Source organism: Sinocyclocheilus rhinocerous, unplaced genomic scaffold (genome assembly GCF_001515625.1).
Source record: "Sinocyclocheilus rhinocerous isolate Xijiao unplaced genomic scaffold, SAMN03320098_v1.1 scaffold542, whole genome shotgun sequence".
Classification (NCBI taxonomy): Eukaryota; Metazoa; Chordata; class Actinopteri; order Cypriniformes; family Cyprinidae; genus Sinocyclocheilus; species Sinocyclocheilus rhinocerous.
This window is the reverse complement of record NW_015638928.1, coordinates 822,523-836,673: the sequence shown is the minus strand read 5'-3', so window position 1 is coordinate 836,673 and position 14,151 is coordinate 822,523. Positions and strand designations below refer to the sequence as shown.

At 41.2% G+C, this 14,151-nt stretch overlaps 1 protein-coding gene across 2 annotated transcripts in view; it reads left to right on the top strand.

Moving 5' to 3' along the window:
• The window catches only part of LOC107750033 (transcription cofactor vestigial-like protein 4), a 27,894-nt gene extending 13,824 nt beyond the window's left edge, over positions 1-14,070 (top strand). For both annotated transcript variants that reach the window (XM_016565284.1, XM_016565283.1), the window contains 4 exons: positions 3,582-3,771; positions 9,421-9,640; positions 10,292-10,415; positions 11,784-14,070. In XM_016565284.1, the coding sequence (XP_016420770.1) occupies positions 3,582-3,771; positions 9,421-9,640; positions 10,292-10,415; positions 11,784-12,028 (779 nt within the window). In that variant the 3' untranslated portion in view covers positions 12,029-14,070. The remainder of the gene's footprint in view (positions 1-3,581; positions 3,772-9,420; positions 9,641-10,291; positions 10,416-11,783) is intronic.
• Positions 14,071-14,151: the final 81 nt, after the last annotated feature.

Genomic DNA, 14,151 nt, shown 5'->3' with positions numbered 1-14,151 from the left:
ATTTCATAGAATTCTAAGAAGTGATAAAGGCTATTAAAGTCATTGCATTATAAATGATATACTTTATTATAATGAAAATGATAATAAGAACTCAGATAAACCATATATTGCCGTAGTCGTGTGTTTATTAGTCACGCTGAATCAGTGAAAGCATTTAAATCCTCAGTTTATTCAGCAACCGCTATAGGGATTTCCTGATTTCTCCTGCGGGGCGTATTTGGAGTTTCTCTGGCCTTCGGATGGAGGTTTACTACTGATCACAGAACCGTGCTTCACTGAAAGATACGCATGACAATCGCAGCTTCTGTCTAATCGCGATTTCAATTTCATTTCGATTTATCGTGTAGCCCTAGCGGAATCTTATTTTTCTTTATTTTATAAAAGCACAAAGATTTTTTATTGTGAATGTACACATAAAAGCAAACCTTTTACAGTTTCATTTATCTATATGACTAGAAGGAGTAGTTGTTTCCATTGTTAGAAGGAAAAAATTCAAGTGATTGCGCAGGCAATGTCGAATGTGAGTAATAAAATAAGCACAAAATAGCGCGACAGCCCCTCGCGGACGACTGTCGCGCACAAACGAAACCAAAACACAAAATAAAATCCAGGCCTGGTCCTCTCTCGTCCAACACTGTAATCACTCCTCCTTTATCCTTCCGGAGCTCCTCCGTGAGACTCGAGACCGGTGAGTGGGTGCAGGTGTCCCTCATTAGCAATCACTCCACCGGCCTCGCTCCGTTCCCACGGCTCTCGGCCCCGCCCCCACTCGTCACATTCTTGTTCTTTTCTGAATAGGCTACTGTTAAATTTAAAAGATTTGCTGTGGAGTTAGGGGAACTAAAATAGTCTAGCCTATATGTTTATAATGTTTGTAAACATTTCGAGTCGGCATTAGGCCTATTTCTGAATGAAATAATAAAATGCGACTTAGGCTACGCGACGTGTTTTTTAAATTTATTTTCTTTCTCAAAAAACGCAATTTTATTTTATTGGTCTCTAAGCTTAGCGTATTTTAACCATGCAGCAAACGTTTTGAACTATTTCGATTAATAACTGGAAATACTTTTTAAACCGTTTAACTGATGGCCAAAATTCTTACTGTTGGTTAACGGTTAACCGGTTAAAATGAGCATCCCTAATCTAAACCTATTCATTTCTCATTTAGGAAACCAATCCTGGTCAAATATTGCTTTTGACAACACCTTGCCCTGGTAATGTTTGTTAAAAGCATACTGTCGTTTCACAACCCTGTTCCTGGATGCACTCCAGCAGTTCACATTTTGTTCGTCTTATCTGACCCGTCTGTTTCAGGTCCTGGAGTCTGAGCTCATTTGAGCTGAATGAGTTGATCAGGAAGAGTGTAGTGTCGCTGTTTCTCTTGGAAACACGGCATTCGACACCTGTCTCTGTACACGATTCCTCACTGATAACGAATGAATGGCCAATAACTTTCAGCCCGCATCTCCTCATGGCTCTCTGGAGACTATCACAGATAGGCTATCGTGTGGACGTTTACTGTGTGCCGCAGCCTTTTCTCTATTAGCAGCTCCAGCCCTGCCACAAACAATGATGTCATCGCCGTTGCCATGGCGCGCGGTCAGACGAGCCGAAACATGCCAGTCTGGAAAATAGGCCGCTTGTTTTGGGAAGTACCTCGTGAGCTCTATCATTGCTTTACTTGAGGCTGAAGTCGAGTAAATGTGTGCATGGCTTATTTTATGAGGCTTGAGTGTGGGAGAGACACCTGGCCCGGTTATTTTTTACCATCTCTATTTATCATTTAACTCTGTAAATAACTGCACCAGTGCAGAAATCCAGGTCTGGCTCAATAAATGGATCTTGTAAAGTTTCTCAGGCTTAGTTAACCTCCTCCCAAGTGGAAAGTCCCATTGGAGAGAGCGTGCCAGTTGTAATTTTCCGGCCTAACTCCTACACAGCGCCTGTAAATGCACCGAGTGCCCTTGTACTGTACTGAGAGGAATCTTACAGCACTGTGTCGTAATGACGCTTCAGTGCATTACTTCTGCAGATTCTAGCGACTCGTTTGATTGCAAATCAAAGGCAGAGATTGATTGCGTTTACAATGCAAGTATTGAGACTTTGCCGTGTCCATGTATCAATGCAGTGCCTTATATTTTTGAAATGCTTTCCTGCATCAGTCTAATGCTTTTTCTGCTCTGATGTGGAGGCAAGATACCAGTCAAGTGTTCTTAAAAGAGAAGAAAGTAATAGGAAGGGCTGATGAGTGAGTTTATTGTGATTGCTGCCGTTCTTCTCTCTGTGATGTGATGGTTTTATGTTCTGAATATCAAAGATCAAAGAAGTGGCCTGTGTTGATGAGGAGCTTTCATGTGTAATATAATGCAGTGGTCGACTGGTGTGGGTTTTCATGGCCAGTACTGATATCGTGAAAGCTGAAGGTATATATTACAGCATATATTATAATATCTTCAATGTATATGCTGTAATTCAGTGCAATGAACTGGTCACTTAAAACCAGTCAGGCAGCACCAAATGAGTGAGACGGCAAAATCCATGGATGTTTACTTGTGTTTTTAAATGATATAAATTGTGGATTATCTTTATTAGGGGAGAGTTCTCAGCACATATTTGATACATGGACACATTCTTTAGACAATATTCACTCCAGCTGACTTCTGAAGACAGAAATTATACACTATCCAATGGTAAGCTTGTTGGTAGAAATGAAAGTGAAACCTGGCTAAATGAAAACTGTTGAAATGAAAATAGAAACTGTTTGTAAGCAACATATTTAGAAAGTATCAGAAGCAGATTTTATTTTTATTAAACACAAAGTGTTGTTTACAAGACAGATTTGCAGCAAATACGTTCACTTCTGTGTCCTGTTCTATTCTTTTGAGCTTTGTATTTGATTTGTGTGTGTGTTAGGGCTGCACAATTAATCGAATTTCTAATCGCAATTACAATTATGGATGCCACAATTACATAATCGTTCAAAGCGGCAATTAATCGTTCAAAGTCCACTTATGTTATTCTGCACACTTTAGATGTTTTTTTTCTTTTTACATGTTATCTTAAGGGTTTTTCCATTTTTTTGTTTTAGTATAACATTATAATACCATTCATATTTTTACTTTTTTTATAATTTAAAGAAGAACCCAATCCGAAGTATATTTGACATTTGAGGCTTAATACTATAGAAAAGCACTAAAGGTTTTTCAGTGAGTGTTTTCAGCTTGTTTATTTTCATATAAAAATGCGGCATGCAGTTGCATCAAACAATGGTATAAACATCATTCAATGTAAATTGTGATAATCGTAATTAATAATCACAATTACAATTTCAAGGGAATAATCGACAATTATGATTTTTGTCATAATCGTGCAGCCCTAGTGTGTGGAGTCGATTCTTGACTGCTCACTCGATTCATTATGCCATCAGTTCAGCAGATCTGCTGATTTTGTAGTTCAGATGATGGCTTGATCACTTTCTAAACCACGCAGTTCACTTCTCACACAGCCTGTAAAAGCACACTCTCCTGAAGCGGCTGATAGTGCTCGTCTGTGTTAATGCCGCTCTCTTGTGTTTGCTGTAGGTGAGGCTGCTCTGAGAGGCGAGTCCAGAATGCCGGCCCTGTCCCTGTCCTCTGCAGTCAGCAATCACAGGACGGGCCCTCCTCCCATCAGCCCCAGCAAGAGGAAGCACAGCGGGGACCAAGCAGACGACGGCATCGACTGTAACAGCGAGCATGTGGCCAAGATGAGCCGGCTGTTTGCCGCACAGTTGTAAGTGGATCCGATTAACATCACGTGTCTGGTTTTGGATGCATCTGATGCACTGACAGACGCTCACAACTTGTGTCGTCTCCAGCGAATCTTTGGCAGGCAGGTGCTTTTTAGAAAGCCTCGTACTCAGCTGAAGTTAGGGCCGTGCGGGCGGTGTTCCTGCAGAAAGAACGTGGGGAATGCTTGGGAATGTGCTGAAGAGCGAGGGCTGGAATTCCTGAGATTCTGGCAGTCGGAGCCGGAGCACATGGGCCATGCCCTCATGGCAGAGCATTCCCTGCATTCCAGCCCCGGTATGAAGAGCGGCGCTCGGTCGCAGGACACCAGATCTGCTCTTCAGCAAGGAAAAGCCACACTGGAGCGCGGCAGAGCAGCCCGGGCTAATTTATGACCTGCAATTTGCTTGGTAAATTAGGACCAGTGCAGGAGCCAGTGTGAACAACAGAAGAGGCTTCTCAGCACAACAAGCTTGATTTGATCTGTGTTCGGGGCTTTGACATCAGTGTGCGCTCCTTTAATAGCACGGGCTGTTTTAAACTTTGAACGGATTTACTTTTGCAATGCTCTCGCTCTCAGGTACATAAACACTATTTGATCCTCATCCTCATCTTGGCAACACGTCAGAGCTTGTTGCCAGTTGAAAGGTTTAGCACTAGCAGGACCTGAACTGCTCTGCAGCAGATTGTAGTTTCATAACAGCACGTGCCCTTTTCACAACTTACACTCCGTTAGCACTTGTTTTGCACCATCTCTTCTGAGTTTACCAACACCAGATCCCCTTCATGCACCATTTTGCTAGTTGACGTACAGAATGTGCTTTAGCTCAGTAGTTTTTTTTAATGCAATTTCAAAATGTTTGTTTAGTGCAAATGGATTGGATTGTGTGAGCAGTTGTATCGTTGAGTTCACACTTGTTTCTAGAATTACTGATAAACTATTAAATTACTGATCATTAGTAGACCTCAGCAGAAACAAACATGTAGAATATAATTGTTTACAATTAGAGTATAAATAAAAATTACTTTTACATTTTGGCATTTTCAAACTTAAAAACTCAACAAAAAAAAACAAAAAAAAAAAGGTTAAAGCTGAAGCAGTGGTCACACAGAAGACATTGGTTTGTGTTGATGTTTTTTATACCGCATTTTATCTCTCTCTTTTTTTTTAACCTTTAAAACTCTTAGTGCACACAGGCTTGGAGTTTCGGGAAAGTTTTTGCCAAATGTTTCCTTGTATTTGAAGAGCAGGAGTACATTTACATTTGAACTCTGAGGACGGAGTTGTTGGTGTGCCTCTGTATTGCTCCAGGACATGTGATTTTCATCGGGTGGAGGTGAATGAGCCACTCTTGACTGTTTTTGTTGGGAGTTTGCGGCTGTCACCGGACACCGCGGCTCAGGTTTCCATGAGGGTGTTTCTCTATAGAAGGGAATGAAGCAGTGGGGGCTGGGAAACCTCTCTTCTTGTGCCTCTCCTCACTATAATCTTCTGCTGTTGTTTTGTTGTTAGAAGTGCACAGAGTGTTTACAGTTATGTTTCTTGTTAAGCTTGTTTTTGATCTGAAAGGAGTTTGTCCACATGTTAAGCTATTGTACGGTTTTAGTCTTTGCCAGACTAAACGGTGATACAAGCCTCCTAAGGCTAGAACAACTGGAAACTCAGGGAGACACATTGTTGTGGAGTGGGCTTCGTGTCAGGGTGGGGGCCATTTTCTGGTTTTCACTGCTGCCATGAAAACAAAGGGCCTCTTATCCGGTCAGCCCACTGCGTTCTGTCCCACCAGAGACGGCCCACTGTCGACGTCTACAGCAAAATAAGAGTCCCTCTTGTGTACTAAATGACTGATCTTTCTTTTAAAGTTTTGCAGATCAGAAATGCAACAGGCTTGATTCATGCGTTCACCTAGATTTCACCCAGCGTCGAGGGGTTTTATGAATGTGTTCCTGTAGAAAGTGTATTTCAGAGCGAACGGCCGACGGCAGCTTGTGTTCCTGCTGGGAACTCGGAGACTCCGTCTTTCTCATGCATCCGTGGCCAGCCAAACGGAGAGTCATGCGCAGGCCGTGCCAGCGTGGTTAGGGTTTATAAAATAGTGTTTTTCTGCTAACTTTTATATATAAACACACACATGACTGGCTCATTGGTGTTTGGATTATAATTTGTCAAAGCAGTGAAGTCTGAAGTTACCCAGGCGCTTTGAACCCATTACACGCAGTGCTTATGGATCCAACTCTCAAACCGCCTTTTACCTTTTTGGCTGCTTGTTTTAAAACCTGAGCCAAAAATAAGCAACGTGCCAAAATGTTCTAGTTGCTTCAGTAACCACATTTAATATTTACGAATGGGAAGTTAATGAATTCATTAAGAAATATAAATGTAACAGTAGTTAAACAGTATTGTGCTATTAATAAAGCTTGTTGGCTGATTTGTAATAAGAATGCTAGAAATATGGCTAATAGTGAGCAGCGTGAACATTTCCAGAGAACGCACTGTTTGTGTCCTGTGGTTCTGCCTTCCTCGCCTTGATTTCTCCCAGATGTTTCCTGTATCTTTGTGGGCGAGCTTCCAGTGACTTAAAGGAGAAATAAGAGAGACATCTTCCTGCCAGGATCTGTGGTGGAATCGTGAGGTTTTCCCACACGGCTGTGAAATGCAATTATGAGAAAATGTCCCCGGTTTTATTGGCCTGCATCTGTGACTGAAGTGAGTCTAGCAGAGTTCACATCACTTCAGTGGAGTTTGGAGCAGACTTTTTTGAAGTAAGCGTAAAAGATAACCGTTGGCTTTTGGCATTTAAGGGGTAATGCTAAAGTCATATAAAAGTGATGGAAGCGTTTGCTTCTGTTTTTGTATGTTTATTCCTGTATCGTACGTTTTGACTGATGTGTTCTGTGATGTTTGGATTGATGCGTGGCTTCATCAAAACACACGAAAGCTTCGTGATCTAATGGGAAAATGCCTTGTTCTCGGAGCAAGAGTCTTGAAAGCACTGGTAGATTATTGCCAGACCATTTAGCTCACATCAGAGAAGAGCAGCAAGAACTGAAAGATCTCATCAAAGGGCCTCATTGCTGTTTCTTTTCAAAGGATCTTGGGTGAAGAGGCTTTCAGCAGGTTTTTCTGAATGTTATTGTGCTCCTCCTAGATCTGACCTTACTGCTATTAATAAGATGCCTAAACCATACACAACTGTGTCCTTGTATTGTGGTGTAGATGTGCATTCACGGCAGCAACATTTTGGCAATAGTGTGGTAGTGTATGAAGTAACATGAATGTAACATGGATTCCTATTTAAATGACTGGATTTTCTTGTGAAAATTTGATAAACGTAACCTTGTATGATTTGCTATAAATTATTTTGTGGAGCATAAAGATATTTTCAAGAAAAGTCAAAAATTTAAGTGACCTGTTTTATTTTGAGCAGCTCAGCGTTTCTTTTCTCTCTCATGTAATAATGCAAAGCAGTCTTCCTGATAGCTGTGCACATTTACAGCAGCATTTCCATTTGTTTGACCCATTTCTAATGTCACATGGTGTAACCTTTCAGGTCAACAGTGGTGCTGTCAGCATGCTATCTCAACTTCTTGAGGACAATTAAGACGCTATGTGTACACGGCGTATGTATTACAGTGAAAGCGGATCCCGCTGAGGAGGAAGGGGCTGTGAAGGAGTAGCTTCTGACAGTAAGACAGATTTTGCTCCACAGCTTTCCATTAGTTATTGTGAGGACAGTAATTTCCGGTAGACGTAGCAGATGCTTCACTCGCCAATTGCGTTGCCAAGTAACGGGCGATTTCAAGGATTGCAGCCCACACAACGGAGACCCGACAAATCTCCAGTGCTTGTCCTCCCCGAAGGTGGAGCACGGTCACCAAACTGAGGTTACGAATTCTGCGCTGAAAGCATTTCCTTCAAATACCTGATTAGAGCTCTCTTGTGTGCCCGGTGAAGGGTATTAAGTTCTCTTCCTGTGAGGCACAGATGAAGCCTTTTGAATAGTGCACTTGGCCCCTCGCTGGGCCTCCGCTCTGCTGGCAACAGGAGGCCGATCGTTCCGGAAGGGTGGAATAGCGCTTCTGGGCTTTGCTGCATGTGTGTCTATTCTTTTAAGGGGGAAAAGAAAAACAGGAAAGGAGGTCGGGAGTGGGAAAGGGCCTTTTGTAGCGAGCCATCTGAGCTAATGCAGAGCTGGAGACGAGATTTGAAGAAGTAGAACAAAACTTGCTTTAAAACAGCCGAGATTATGGAGCAGCCGTAGCTACGCACTAGGGCTGGGTGATTTTTCAGATTTTATCAATTAAAACGAATTTAATGATTTGCCACAATTTAATTTTTTATATAAATCGAGGAATCTTGATTTGGAATAGAAATATTACCAAATGTTACAATTAGTCACTTTGACAATATGCCAGTGATAACAGTAAAGAGAAAATAATGATCCAATCGCATGTCACGTGATTAACCGCTCATGTGTGAAGGACCATAAATAAATCGTTAGGTGCCATTTGCACAGATTGTGCTTTTGTGTTGACAAAGATGCAACGTGGGCAGTGGAATAGGAAAAAATGGGAGTGAACTTCTTTTAACTCGAGCACAGTGTTTTTAGACTGCCGTGTCATGCATGAGACGCGAGCGCAACAGTCAAACACGTCCATGTTTACATAGAAAAACAATGCAAAAGCAGCGCAATCGAATAAAATACCTGTAAAGAACTACTTCTGTATGTCTGATATTTCATGTTTCCATCATGATGACAGACTGAAAGCTGCTGTTCATTGTTTTTACAGAACATTTATAGTTAATAGTCTACTGGTGTTATACCTACAGTCATTTTGATTTTGAATTACCTTGACTTTTATTATTTCTGAACATATATGTATAAGACAAGTTTGTACAATATGTAGTTGTAGTTTATGCATCTTTTCTGCAAAGATATTTAACAAGTGACTTGTTTAACATTTACATCATGTTGACAACTTCATGTGTGCTGCACTTGGAATTGAATTTTCTTTAACTAGAGCGTTAATAAAGAAAAAGTTGCTTGAATCATTTTGTAGTTATGTTTTTGTTTTTACAGAACATTTATAGTTAATAGTCTACTGGTGTTATACCTACAGTCATTTTGATTTTGAATTACCTTGACTTTTATTATTTCTGAACATATATGTATAAGACAAGTTTGTACAATATGTAGTTGTAGTTTATGCATCTTTTCTGCAAAGATATTTAACAAGTGACTTGTTTAACATTTACATCATGTTGACAACTTCATGTGTGCTGCACTTGGAATTGAATTTTCTTTAACTAGAGCGTTAATAAAGAAAAAGTTGCTTGAATCATTTTGTAGTTATGTTTTCAAGTTGAGTAGTTACAAATCGAGACTCGGTCAAACGTTCTGAAAAAAAAAAAAAAATCAAGATTTATTATTTATTTTATTTTTTTACCATATCGCCCAGCCCTACTGCGCGCTAAACGAACGCTTGAATGTAAGCGATGGCGACTCTGTCCAGTCCGCTCTTATCGAGTCATCGACTGCTCGCGGGAGGTGTGCGCTCTTGCCAGGCCCGCTGAATGCAGCAATAATAGCTCTCCTTGTTTGTGCCGCTGGACAGGGGCCTCAGTACAATCCCTCCTTTGTTTGTCTTGCAGAGGCAAGCCTGCCAGTGGGGACTACCGCAAGGACCCCCGGGATCGCAGCCGCAGCCCCATAGAGCGCATCGGCGCCTCCCCGATGAGTCTCGTTGGTGGTCACCTGTATGCCCACATGCCCAGCCTGGCCATGGACCAGCCTCTCGCACTGACCAAAAACATGGACACCACCCGCACTGTCGCCATCTCGCCCACTGTCAGCCCCGTCGAGCGCCAGCAGGTAACTCCAGCACTGCCATCATTTGCTCAGCCTCGTGTCGTTTTAAACTTGCATGACTTGTGACTTTCTTATGCAGAACACAAAAAAATGTGTTGAATAATGCTGTTTTTTGGCCACTTGTATAATGGAAGTCAATGGGAACGGAACTGTTTGTTCACCAACATTCTTCAAAACATCATTTTTTTTTATGCTCCACAGAAAAAAAAAATCAGTCAACATGAGTCAACAAACATGAGGCTGAGTAAATAATTTCATTTTTAGGTAAACTCTCCCTTTAAAAGAAGCAGAAAGCTTTAGCATATATTTACATTTTTTTAAAAAGGGACAAAGTATGTTTGGCTTTGTCTTGGTATTGATGTTTAGAATCTTTGTTACTCATCAAAATGTGTATAAAAAGAGTTTTGCGTTGGTATGAATCTGAACTCTTGCTGGGCGAAAACTGCCCTGAAACCATGTTGAGCTACATTTCAGTTTCCAAGAAAAAATCAGCTATCCACTGACGAGAACAGAAGACTTTATTAATTCAGGTCATGAACAGCAGGTCTCTACAGTGTAGAGGAATCTAAAAGCCCCTTTTTTTTATTTTAGTAGTTCTTGTGTTTGTTTGGACACTTGCTCTGCTGCTCATCTCATACGTGTGTGTGTGTGCAGAATCGTCCCTCTGTGATCACATGTGCCCCAGCGAACAACCGTAACTGTAACCTCACCCACTGCACCGTGTCTCACAACGGCTGCTCACCCAGCCTGACTTCAAGCTACCGCAGAGCCTCCAACTGTAAGTACAAACTGCCCTCACTGTCCATGGATGGGCTACAAATTGATGTCCAATTACTTTTTTTCCCTTAATGAATTCACTTAATAAAGATTCTCTGCGGAGGGAACTATTAGATGTTCAGTAAACGTGAAATGTTGCACATTTTGTGTGTTAATCATATTACCAGTAGAAGAAATGGAGCAGTTGTGACATGCAGGAAGTGACATCGTTCAGACCATTTCTAGAGTATGGTCTAATTTTTTAGGTTTTATAATTGAACTGTAATGTTGACAGCATTAGTCAAGATTAAACACCTCAATATCAAGGTTTTAAATCAAGTTTCGTAACTTGAATTAAGGACCATAAGATCTTTTTAGTAGGGATGTAACAGTTCACGATGCTTGTTTCACAATATGATTTTCTCACATTTAAAAAAAAAATTAGATTTGACAAATTATAAATGAAAAGGTGTCCTTTTATTGTTGCTTAGACAAACAGCATTGTAAACAAAGCAAGCCCTGCCTTATGAACACTAATATGCATTATACAGAGGCAAGATGAAAATATCATCTAAGCTTTTCTGAAGACAGTCAGTTCCCCTCAGAGATTCATTCATATAAAGTTGTATCACGATTCATTTAACATCTCAACTGATTTGAATCATCACATATTTATATTGATTTTCAACCGGCTCAGGGTGCATTGCTACATCCCTACTCTTCATTTGTAGGAAATAAATTTGTCCACTGTTTTTTTTTTTATGATTTCTTTTTTTTTTTTCTTAGTTCTAAGTTCTCAAACATAACAAAAATTTCAAATAAGAAATGTTAGTCAAACTATGAAAAATTCAAATTTTGTAAATTAAGAAAGTTGCATTATCCATCTGCTACATGTATGAAGAATGCATCAGTACTAGAAGATTTTCTGCTAGGCCTTCTGCAAATTTTAATGGTTTCAATATAGAAAATATACTTTTCTAGAGACAAGATATCACATTTACAATGAAATGATTCATTGATGCTTTCCAGTTCTGTAGGTTGACTTTGTACAGACTATAGAGCTAACTTAAGTAGGTATAGAAAGCATATTAAACAAATGTTCTCCCTTCTTGAATCAATCATAATGAGTTACAAATTGTGTTTGGCTCTCAAAGTGTACTGAAACTTTATGAAATCAGATTTTCCTGATCTAGCTAGGGAAATGAGATGTCTGGACTCTTCCTGCAGATGTTAGTGTTAGTATTACACACACATACAAGCGGTCCAGCTTTCTGATAAGTCGTTAGATTTCACATTGTAATGCATGCAGTGCTGGGCAAACACCCCAGATTCTGCTGGAGGTCTTATCTGTGATTTACAAAGCACTAAGCGGTGTTTCTGTGTCCCTCAGCGAACACGGCCTGCGACCCTGTCATCGAGGAGCATTTCCGCCGCAGCCTGGGCAAGAACTACAAGGAGCCCGAGCCGGTCACAAACTCGGTGTCCATCACCGGCTCGGTGGATGACCACTTCACCAAGGCACTGGGAGAGACGTGGCTGCAGATCAAGGCCAAGGGCAGCTCCTCGGCGAGCCCAGACTCCTCCACCAACGGCCACATGGTCAACCACAATCACTCCCCTTCCCTCGTGTCTTGAGAAGTGGACCGGCGAACCCCATCCCGCCGCTTCTCTCTCAAAGCATGCATGTTTTAGCAGAGCTGACACATAGCTATGTACATAAAAGAACGCAAGACGAGGAGATGCTCCTTTAACTTTCATTTGTGCTTTTGATTCATTTTCTTTTGTTTGTAAGTATGCTAGTATACTTTAACTTGGCTGTTGCGTTATGGGATGCCCATACCTGTTGTTTTTTTTTTTTGTTTTGTTTTTTTTGAGATAAAGATCAGCCAGACACTATCGAACCATCCGCCTCAGATACCAAAGAAACCGCTGATGCAAACCTTTCACCCAGAAGCCATTGTTCCATCGCACTCTGTCAATCTTTCTCGCTCTCTCCCGGTTGTGTCCTGAATCTGTTCGTGTATACTTGAAGCGGAAGGCCTGGACTGATCTTGCACTGTAGATGGACTGATGTGAGTGTAGCGTCGATGGGTTGTTCAGAAGACGTTTGGCAGGTGCTGCGGTTCACGTGGCTTTCACAGGAAACCTTGGTCAGGGGAGGGACTCGTTTTCAGTCGCTTGGGCTCTGGCTTCTCTAGGGCGCTGACACAACTGGACTGCGGCAGACGTGGGCATTCTTCTCGTTTCGGATGGGTCTTTCCCAGGCACTGTGGTTTCAGTAGAGTAGACTAAAGGTTTAAGGGTAAGCTAGTGCTTATAAGTGCATGTTTTAAAAATAGCTGGTATCTATTATTGTGTTGACATTTCAATCGTAATACTTCTAGCCTTTTCTTCAGATTTTATTATATTTTTGTCAGTAACAGTCCTAGATAAACTTACTGCTGGTACAGTTGTACTCCATATTATTATTTTCTATTCAATATTCATTGTGGTAGCTGCCAGATACAGAAGAGAAATCAGCCTCCGGACAGGCCATCTATATATTAACGGTTGGTTTTGTATGTTGTTATTAATCGGTGGTACAGGATGCTGTCGCTTTGCATGACTGAAAAAAGAGCATTCGCAGCTATTGACAGGTCAACTGTAGCGTTGACAATCTGCCGGAAATGTCGAGCTAGTTTCGTGTGCGTTTGTTGTTCTTCATCTTCTCTTAATTCTGCGTTGGGCTGTCGAAGCGGTCGGCCTGTACCGTATCACACACATTCCTCCGATAGGGAACGGCGTGCAGGTCTTGTGTTCAGTGTAGCTACTCACTAGAGACTGCAGATACAGGAGACGCTCGATGCTCCAGCTCGTCCTTACATTCCATCAGCCCTGGATTCATACACGACGCTCCTCAAAAGGACTCGCCAACTCTGCTCTTTCTGCGTGTATTTGCCACGAGGAGACCTCGAGGACACACACACACACACTAACTACCGTTTTACTGGGTAGGACACTTTCTGCTTGACACACGTTACCCTACACGCTGTAGGTAAATCACTTAAAAACAAAGTTTTATATAGGAAACTATAAGACCATCATTACGCTGTGCGTAACGAATGTACAGAGAAAAAATCTTAGGTATTTTTTGAGGAACAATTAATTTGTTAATGATATGTAGCTATTTAATTTTTCCCTTGTCCTTTAGTGTAATCATGCTTTTTTTTTTTTTTTGAGAAAAAAGTTGATCTTTTTTGTTTGTAGGTTTTGTCTGTTTAAGGTTAAAGTGCAGGAACACCGTTATTCTATGAAAACACTGCGTTAGTGTAACAGCCACTTGTGTATTATTTCTGAAGGCTACCGAGTCTCGACACACTTCTGAACGGAGGCTTTCGACTGTCTCTGGAGACAATTGAACAAACAGACTCGAGTCCCAGTGACTTGCTGCACTCCAGTACCGTCGCTCAACGAGATTTTCTATTTGATGTGCGCTTCCAGGAGAACGACGACACAAACCAACAACGTTTAAAACACTTCTCGCTGCACCTCGAGTGTACTTCTTAATGATTTGTAAATCTGTATTATACCCTCATTTCTTGGCCTTGTTTCTTCTCGGAATAAAACAAACTTTTGGCAGGCCATTGTTTTGTACTTTTAAGTAGCCTCAATGAACAATAAAGTGCTCTTAAACCACAGCCGTGACTTATGATTCATCCGTTGTGAAAACAACTGATTGCATTTGGGGAAAAATAACATGCTTTAATGTCAGTTACTGT